This window comes from Penaeus vannamei, chromosome 17, assembly GCF_042767895.1.
Source record: "Penaeus vannamei isolate JL-2024 chromosome 17, ASM4276789v1, whole genome shotgun sequence".
NCBI classification, from domain to species: Eukaryota; Metazoa; Arthropoda; class Malacostraca; order Decapoda; family Penaeidae; genus Penaeus; species Penaeus vannamei.
This window is the reverse complement of record NC_091565.1, coordinates 43,307,433-43,317,432: the sequence shown is the minus strand read 5'-3', so window position 1 is coordinate 43,317,432 and position 10,000 is coordinate 43,307,433. Positions and strand designations below refer to the sequence as shown.

At 37.5% G+C, this 10,000-nt stretch overlaps 1 protein-coding gene across 2 annotated transcripts in view; it reads left to right on the top strand.

The window, feature by feature from the left end:
* LOC138864571 (uncharacterized) overlaps positions 1-10,000 on the top strand; it is a 16,654-nt gene that overhangs the window by 5,817 nt on the left and 837 nt on the right. For both annotated transcript variants that reach the window (XM_070132360.1, XM_070132361.1), the window contains exons 4-6: positions 3,737-5,558; positions 5,742-5,866; positions 6,183-10,000. The exon at positions 6,183-10,000 is cut by the window's right edge and continues 837 nt beyond it. In XM_070132360.1, coding sequence (XP_069988461.1) covers positions 3,737-5,558; positions 5,742-5,866; positions 6,183-6,596 — 2,361 coding nt within the window. In that variant the 3' untranslated portion in view covers positions 6,597-10,000. The remainder of the gene's footprint in view (positions 1-3,736; positions 5,559-5,741; positions 5,867-6,182) is intronic.

The following is a 10,000-nucleotide window of genomic DNA, read 5'->3' as shown; positions in this document are numbered from 1 at the left end:
TTATGCCATGCGTCATATGTTTATCCAATACCTGTCAGCCACAGCTTAGCAAGTACTTAAATTAAATACTTGTGCTTTTACTTTTATGTAATTCAAATAATAATAAAAAAAACATTAACTGCAATAAACCTTAAGCAGTAGCAAGTGGCGAGGTCTGGGCAACAAACACCAATAAAATATCAATGAATAAATTCACATATGACAGATGTGTCTCGTGCCATTATCATTCAGGTTTGTATATTTAAGAGCTACTTAACTGATGGTCGATGTGTAGTAACGTTTTCTTCTCAAGTACGAAGGCCTGTCTGAGCGGGGAGCGCAGGTCCAGCGCTTCGCCGTCACAGGAAATGCGCTCTTATGCCCAAGCGATTTTTTAAAAATCAAGTGGCGGTTCGGTAGTTTAGCAACTCCGGACCACCGGTAGTGATTGTTTCCTAGTAGATCACTGCAGTCAGCAAACCTACTACTAATGCTAGTACTAACACCACCGCTACTGTTCCTACTGCTGCTGCTATTACTGCTGCTATTGCTACTGCTACTACTACTACTACTAGCACCAGCACCACCACCTCCACTTCTACTACTACTTTTACAATAACTACTAATTCTGCTGTAACACATATGTATATATGTATATATATATATATATATATATATATATATATATATATATATATAGAGAGAGAGAGAGAGAGAGAGAGAGAGAGAGAGAGAGATTACCAAAACAAGTAAAAAAATACGAATTTACTTACAATCTGACGTAATGAATCATAAGAATTTGCTGCTTTGAAAACATACAGTGACATCTCATCCTCACATGCATTAATGGAATGTTAAGAGCAATTAGATATGTGATTTACCCCAATGCTGTCGTTATTGCTACGGGAATAACTACATAAAGAAAGTTGCCGTTAATTTTCGAAAATACGGGAATTAGAATCACACGTTACTTATCAGCGGATGTTATCTCAAAGTAATTTCGTATAAAACTCTTTCCGAAATACCAAACTTTCCCATTTGGATAATTCTTCAGCCCCGTTCTTGCGCAAAGCGTAAACACATACCTTCTCGACGTAAACTCTAAATTGGCCCTCATTACGGCATTGCAAAACGTGCCTCGTGTCCGTGAAGTTGTGGACAGTAGATGTGCGATAATCCTGCACTCTGTGAAGGAATCTGGTAATACATTTCGGGAATTTAGCGAAGTCACCCTTACGACACCCCAGCGGAAGGTCGAGATGCGCATACCTTTGGCCTCTGGACTGATCTCTAACCTCTGCCCTCCTGTTTAACCCCCTAGACACACTTTCTAACAGTAAAAAAATGCGCCGTAATTGGATTTCTTTCATCTAGAGGGCAATAGTTGGTCGCTTAGTGGCGTGGAGTTGGGAAGAGGGTGCTAAAATGCGGTCGGGAAAACGTCGACTTCTATGTCTGTGAGATGATGACTTTCATTATCATGGCGTCTCAATGCGCGGGAAAATCACCTTTGGTCGTTACTTATGTTCACGGATTTATTGGTTATACGCTCATGAAGGGAGAAAATCGCATGGATATTAATAACATTTAACAATACCAGCTAAACGTAATTGTAATGGTATGACACATGCGCTTCACTTTCACAGTACTATCAGAACCTCACTAGTTATTTTACATCTAGCCCTGAGAACAGATTTACAAAAGCTTATATTTTTCATGAGTACCATTTGTGTGTGTGTATGTGTGTGTGTGTGTGTGTATGTATATATATATATATATATATATATATATATATATATAACTGTGTGCATGTGCGTGCACACACACACACACACACACACACACACACACACACACATATATATATATATATATATATATAAATATATATATGAGTGTGTGTGTGTGTGTGTGTGTGTGTGTGTGTGTGTGTGTGTGTGTGTGTGTGTGTGTGTGTGTGTGTGTGTATATATGTATATATAATTACATATATAAATATACATATGCATATACATTTATATGTATATATACATGTGTGTGTGAGTGTGTGTGTGTGTGTGTGTGTGTGTGTGTGTGTGTGTGTGCGCGTGTGCGCGTGTGTGTGTATGCGTGAGTGTGCGTATGCGGGTGTGCGTGCGTGTGTGTGTGTGGTGTGTACCAGTTCGTATACAGACACGCTGGATGGCGTGTATGTCTGTGCGTGCGTGTATGTGTATGTGCATACATCACAACTAAGTAAAATGTAAGTCTGTCGTGTAGTATATAAAACGAACGAAACACAACAAGCAGTTCAGTTGGAATGAATCTCTCTCTCTCTCTCTCCCTCTCTCTCTCTCTCTCTCTCTCTCTCTCTCTCTCTCTCTCTCTCTCTCTCTCTCTCTCTCTCTATATATATATATATATATATATATATGTGTGTGTGTGTGTGTGTGTGTGTGTGTGTGTGTGTGTGTGTGTGTATGTGTGTGTGTGCGTGTGTGTGTGTGTTTGTCAGTAAATTCTCATGCAAATAACCAGAACTTTTTGAGCCGAAATACACACAGACGCGTCACCAAAATATTTCCCGCCATACGTCTGATTCAGAGTACGATTGTTAAAAGAAATAGTCGATCCTTTACGATTAATTATGCGGTTTGGGTATCGCTTTACAGTTTTAATAAAAAGCCTATAAGGTTAATATCAATGTCCGCCAGTAATCAGAAAGGTGCAAAGAATTGGCCGTTGCAAAGGGCGTTTGAATTCAACCAAGGGGTGTCGAACACAAAGCCCGCGAAAGTGCGTTCGCCATGAAAGAAAGTATTGTTTGGTAATGAGACAGAAAATTCTTAAATATGTTTGATTTCATGATGGTAATAGTTTCGATTGCATTGTCGTTCTTAGCAATCAGTTCTCTAAAGTTCATATGTCTATAAGTGTTATAAATCAAAATGATTATGTAAGGCTGTAAAAAAACTATCCCATACTCTTAACATACGATGCACAAAACTATCATTTATGAAAATACACCTTTACGAACTGAAGACGCAACCAGGGAAGTGCCTTCGTTTGCCCTCAAGATGGAAACTAAAGAGAAAGTGACTCTCGAAAGATTTTGAGTGACAATCCCTAGTCGAAGGCATCGTTGTGAAGGATAAGGTAATATTACATGTTTCATTTGAATGCCCTGCACTGTAATATATTATTTATACTTTTTCCTTCTCTCTTACCATTTTGTTTTATTTGGATATTTTTTCTTACATTAGTAATTTCATTAAATTATTTAATCAATTATGTTGTTAAATGGATCGATGGGTGTTAATAAAATCAATTATATATCATATATAAGTGGCCAGAAACGTTTATCCATTAAATTCATGTTATAAAGCTATTGGTAAATCATATATTACGATCGACTGTTGAGTAATGTCATCGTATCCTATTTTGTGGGATACTGGCGTATGTAAAAAAATCGATGTAGGTAAACTTCACTGATTTCTACGCTTCGTCTGCAATTATACTACATACAAAGGTGTACATCCTCACATGTACTGAGAGATATATTGATATATAGATAAATATCCAGACATATAGATAAGGGGAGTACCTACATACATAATAAACATGCTCAAATCTTAAGTGCAAGATATAGTTAATGGTATGAATATATAAACACCCAAAATATTAAAAATAAAGCTAAACATTCCCACCATGATGAACAACTAATCTGCCACGTCTACAGCATTTTTACACCCATAATTTTCTAAATATACAATTTCAGATCAGAATAGAGAAGACCGTGACCTTTTCTAAAAGCCGGAGCACCAGCACCGCCAGTAGCAGCAGGAGTAGCATCAACAGCAATATAAAGGATGACAATGCAGATGAAAATACAAGACCTGACACTCCAGTAGACGATGACGTTGACCAGACGAGCAGCGGCACGCGCTCCCTCCTCCGTCACGCTGAACCTTTCCTCCACTACCCTTCACAGCTGCCCGTACCCTTCACAAACTCTTTCAGCGTGACGCCCTCGCCTCTCGGCCGTCATCGGGCTGTGGTAGGAACTCCAAAGTCTCCGCAGGTCTCCGAAGGTCGGCCTCTACTCGCGAGGTCCTTCAGTGCCGGGCCTCAAGCACCCGCCGGTCTCCGGACGAAAAGCCAATCAAGGGCGGGAAGGAGGGTTTTGGCGCGGACTCGCTCGAGGAAGGTGGCGATGGACAGGAAAAAGAAAGTCGAATCTCGCAAAGATAGCCATAGCAGGGAAAAGGAAGAAGAAGAGAAGGTCGAGATTGTGTCTTTTCCTAATTCCAAGTCCGGGATGGTTCAGGGAGAGAAAAATTCTGTGGACAAGGAAGGTGAGAGTATTTCGCAGGCGAACAGCACGGCCATGAAGCCCAAAGCCAAAAGCGTCATCATTACGCAAATGAGAAAAATAATTTCCAGCAAAAACACAAATCCAAACCAGCTGAGGCCAACTCCCGTGGTTCAAATATCGTATCTCGGCGGAAGAACCGGATCTAGGCCGTTGGGGAGACCGGCATCCGAACCCACCTTTCGACCTCTGCTTGACAAAAAAGCGCGCCAACTCGACAACTCCGTCCCTACCACTCGCAAGAATAACTTCACGATTCCTTTGAAGGATATGAAAATGGTGCTTATGGTGAAAACAGATTTATCGACTACAACCCCTTCCCCTACAGTAGCGATGTCCGAAACCGCGTCTCCTTCTGTGCCTTTGCTGAGGATCACGACACCCGCCCCGCTTGTCAGAGTCACACGCAAGAAACATGCTTCAAAGAGAGTGTTCCAGCAGGCCAATTATCTAAATGTTGACTTATACCACGAACCTCTGTACTCTATGTATGGGCCACCCTACGACCATTACAAGCTCTCCGCTCACCTCTCCCCTGGCGGTTCATTTCCTACAACATATCCCCAGGAACATTACCCATCGCGATTCCTCCATTCTAGTTATACGCCACACATGTCAAGCTATTCAGGTCCTGATTATCAGGAACCGCAATATTTCGCTCAGTATGATTTCCCAAAGAAACAAAAAACGACACTCCCGCCATATTTCAGTGACGAATCTCCCCAACTGCCTCCATCCTATTCATATTCCCAATCTACTCATTCTTCTTACCCCCCACCTTCCCATCCAAAATCCCACTCCTCCCCTCCTCCTCTGCCTTCTTACTCCCCACCTACTTCGCCACAATCCTACTCCTCCCCGTCACCCCAGCCTTCCTACCCCCCACCTTCCCCTCCAAAACCCTACTCCCCTCCTCCCCAGCCTTCTTACTCCCCACCAACCCCACCGCAATCCTACTCCTCCCTTCCTACTCAACCTTCTTACTCCCCACTTCCTCCGCCACACTCGCACTCTTCCCCAACCACAAAGCCATACAAACACCTGCCTGTGTATAAGCCAATCCTACGAAAGAAAACTTCCAGAGGCCGAGGTCGCAAACTTGGTAAAGCTTACGACTACTTCAGTGGTGCTAGTTCGACCACGCCAGCACCTGTTGTCAAGAAAGTCCATCATAAACCGAAGACGCAGAGGAAACCTGCCAGCACTAGTAGTCAAAGTTCGAGCCAAGGTATGAACATAGAACCTGTATTATTTAGTCACACTGATTATGTTCCAGGAATGACATCTATATCCCATTAAGTCTGTTATTGGCCCGTAAAAATACGCTTGGCATTACTGCCTTAACATTAGACAACTGTATTGATCAATCGTCATCTAACCTACACACTACTGCTATTCTGCGCGTTTTCAGGAAATATTGCCGGTGGTAAACCGAGTGTAGACTACCCAGTCTACGCTCGTATTCCGTACACCAGCTTTTCCTGCAAGCACACACGTCCCTCGGGTATATATGCTGATGTAGAAGCAGGCTGTCAGGTGAGTTCCAGATAATCATTTAACTTAATGTATGTAAACTTGTTTCGTGGGTCTGCTATCAGGTATGGGTATCGTATATTTCCTCACGTAATTATGAAAGAAATAATCACCTTACTGATTACCTTTTCAAGACACCAATGAGCCATTTTATACTAATCTCAGGAGGAGATTGTGACCATGATTTCATCTTTTGAGAATGTGAACTCTGTTTTGGGAACCCAACACTCAGACAATCGTTAAATGAAATATTCAATGAGCATATTCATTCATCTATTCAGTTCTACTTATCTCATAATGGCCCTTTGATACATTGCAGGTTTGGCACGTCTGCGAGACAGATGGTCGACAGCATTCCTTCCTGTGTCCTAATGGTACCATCTTCAATCAACACCTTTTAACGTGTGACTGGTGGTACAACGTCCAATGTAGTGAAACAGAGAAGTTTTATGGCAAAATTCCAACAGCAGATGTGTATAAGAATGGCCATAACGACATCCAGAAAGAAGATAAACCAGTTAAAAAGCATTCGCCAACACCTGTACATACATCAAAGTCTCCCACAGTATATCAGTACCCGACAAAGCCATCAGTTTCTGTAACGAGTATAAGACCAACAGAAGTTCCTAGGGCTTCTGCAATACCCACTAGGTTGTCCCACCCTTCACCTTTTGTGGAATTTGAACCTTATTACCATAATTCCTATCCCATGTTCCAACTGAAGAATAAATAGTTTGTATGGAAGTAATTTCATTGCTTAATACATCTACATATTTGTTTGATGTTATGAGTGTAGCATTAAGTAATATAATGTCAATTTACTGGATCTTTACCATGAACACCATCTTTAAAGAGACTCCAGGTGTAGAGCAGTAGTTATTACTGAATAGATGAACCTGTAACTAGTTTACAAATAAGAAATTTAATCAGGTTGCAATATAAAGGGTAGAACTGAAATGCAGTCTTGGGAACACTCCCACTTTGCGAATCTTTTAACTGGACCATTTTCGCTGAAAACTGTGTTTTGTGTGTTTGGATAATATTCTCTTACTTTCTTACATTTTTATATTTTATGATACATTTTTATTTTGAAACATGTCCACTAAAGCTACAGTAAGTATTATTTTCAAATATATTCTACATACACAATAAATTTATTTTTATTCAAGCTGTGTATGTATCTATCCTACACAGTATTGAAGTAAGGATTAAGAAAGTTGTACCTTGAAATCCACTAAAGAATGTACCCCAACTGAAAGAATTTTATATGCTACTACATAGTTTATAAAATATTGAAAAAAATAATTTGCTACCCCACTGTAATCTAACTATTAGTATTATATCAGTACAAAGACAGAAGGAAAATTGTCAGTGAAAAAAATCACCATATATTTTGTCTGAGAAATGGTTCCATGATTCTGCTCTCTGGATATTCTAACAAATCTATATTATTTCTTTTTGAAGCCAATGGGGAAAAATATCACAAATCTTATATAATTTAAATAAATGATTTAATATATAAATAAATGATTTTTTGTATCATATGTCATATAAAATCTTCCATGTTAAACAATTTCCTTTTCTCTCCCTCATCATAAATATGAGTACAAAAAGTTATGAGAATTAATACCTTCACAGTACATTTTGATTATTGCATCATCATGTATTTCTGATAGATATAACTGAAACATGCAATGTTCATAATTGTCATTCCTCAATCTATTGAGGAAAGAACTAATTTCTAAACAATCAAATATTTACTTGAACTATTTTCATCAGAGCTCTTATAGTTATGAAACAATTCCATAACGGTTTTGTGACTACAATGCTGTTTTTCCTTCCTTTCTATTATATGTCTTACTACACTTATTTTCTTTTAATGTCATGACAAAATGAATAAACTAAAAGAAATGAAACAAAAGGGAAAAATGTATGTATTTATTTATGTATTTATAAGTAGATAAATATAGTTTGCATAAGTTACATTACATTACAGCCTTTCTTCTACTTTGGTCGTATCACATATTTTACTACATTACAATATTAGCTTCAATTCAAGTTTTGACAAATAGACTTTCCTTAACACACTTCTGAGAGTAACTTTGCAAGGCAACTTCTGCCCAATATTTTGAATAATGCACAATTAGAGAGTTCATATCTTTCTGTACCAAGCAAAATAAGACTGGATTATCAATTTGCAAGAACTACATAATCCTGTCTGGAAAAGAAACACTGGCTTGTTTATTTCATTTCACAAAATAATAATCAAACTATACCTCTTACAAGCAACAATTGCAGCTATATGAGAATAAAAGATTGAGTATAAAATAATGCATTTGTAGCATGAGGTTATCACACAGGGTTTGAAATCCTCAAAACTTGGACTTTGGATATTTTAAATAGAATATCGTGGACCTTTTCTTCTTTGCATTTCAATCTCCAAGCCAATTTTCAATACTGAAGACTTCCAATTTTTTTCTATAGTTGAAAAATAGAGATGCTACTTTGAACAAAGGAAAAGAAGAAAGAATAAGAAAACTGGCTGGCGCATTTGTAATGAATACCATAAATATCAAATTATATATCCATTATATTCATTTTTAAAAATTCTGATAGGATCTTGATTAGTGACATAATTTGAAAACAAGAAAAAGTGGATCTAAAGATATTCTTCTACAGTGCTGATTATTCTTTTCCATTTTTGTTTCCAATGGTACTGTAAAGGCCAAGATACATATCATAAGCTTACTCTCCACTTTTGTTCCTTTGCAGGTGAGCATAGTGGAACAAATAACATGTACAGACATGGTTTTAGACACAAGCCTGTTCATGCATGGCCAGTGCCCAGTCACTAGGACTTTAAGCCTTATGTGATAATCTTATTATGAACAAGACATTGAGTATATCATATTGAAAAATGAGTGAAAGGAAAGGTATTTGCAAATCAAGCAAATATATACACTATATTTTTCTGAGTTAAATATAATTTGTTTCATACTTACTTGAATAAGATACTAAACATGTTTTTGGACCCTTGTAATAATAGGTAATTATTTGTTATACACAAAAAAGTGTTAAGTGTCACTACCTCACATCTAGGAAAGTGTTACTCAAAATAACATGTCTTTGTAATGCTTAAATATCTTTAAAAATATTGTTCAAATGTCCCTACTTTAACCACTACATTCGAATACCAACATACAATATATATATTTTCACATTTAGAATATGGACTTAAACAAGAAAACGAACCTTTAAACAACCTCTGGTTCTAATTTTAAATAGAAGCATATGCATGATTAATATCACATGTAACATCTGGACTGGCATTTAGCATATGCTGAATTAGTGTATAAAAATAAAATATGTAGTAATGTTGATTATCTTCAAGAAGAACACACAAGGGCCTAAGAATGAAAAGGTCACAAGCACCACAAAAAAGATAGTTTCTATAATGAAGATTTCTGAACTATCTATGACTGTAGAGTAAAAGTTTTAGGGTTATACCATGAAATAGTATAACCCTAAGACTTCATGAAGGCTGCCTATGGACTTGCAGTTCAAAGGGATATAGCAATGTTTTAATTCTAAAGAATTCTTTATAGAAACGTGCATGAATCATAGTGAAACTCATTACTGACTGTACAATACATTATTCTCTACCTTTAAAAAACATAATCATATCTTTGTTGACTGTGGACTAAGCATCCAAGAACTTTGCCTCTTTGTTTTTCAACTTTTAAATGGTGCTTCTGACGTTGTGCTTCTTGGGCCCCATCTACTAGCTACAACAGAAAAGTGGATTCTTCTTTATAATATGCAACATACTTACTTCATAAAACAACCATAGTATATACTGCGTTTCATTTCACTGAACTAGCTTACACAGTAATTGCAATTAAAAGCTTAGTATTAAAAGAAAATAATGAGTCATATAGCTATAGGAGGTTACTGATGAAATGTTTTGAGATTCATCATACACTTTTAGAGTTTGTTTTTTAAAGATGAATGTGACGAACAATTGTACTTACTTAAACTTTCTATAAACCAATTCTTAAGCACCTTGACCCTGGCATATGAATCCATATATTTGTTATTCCAATTTTACCAAAAAAATTAATATACATTCCTTCAACG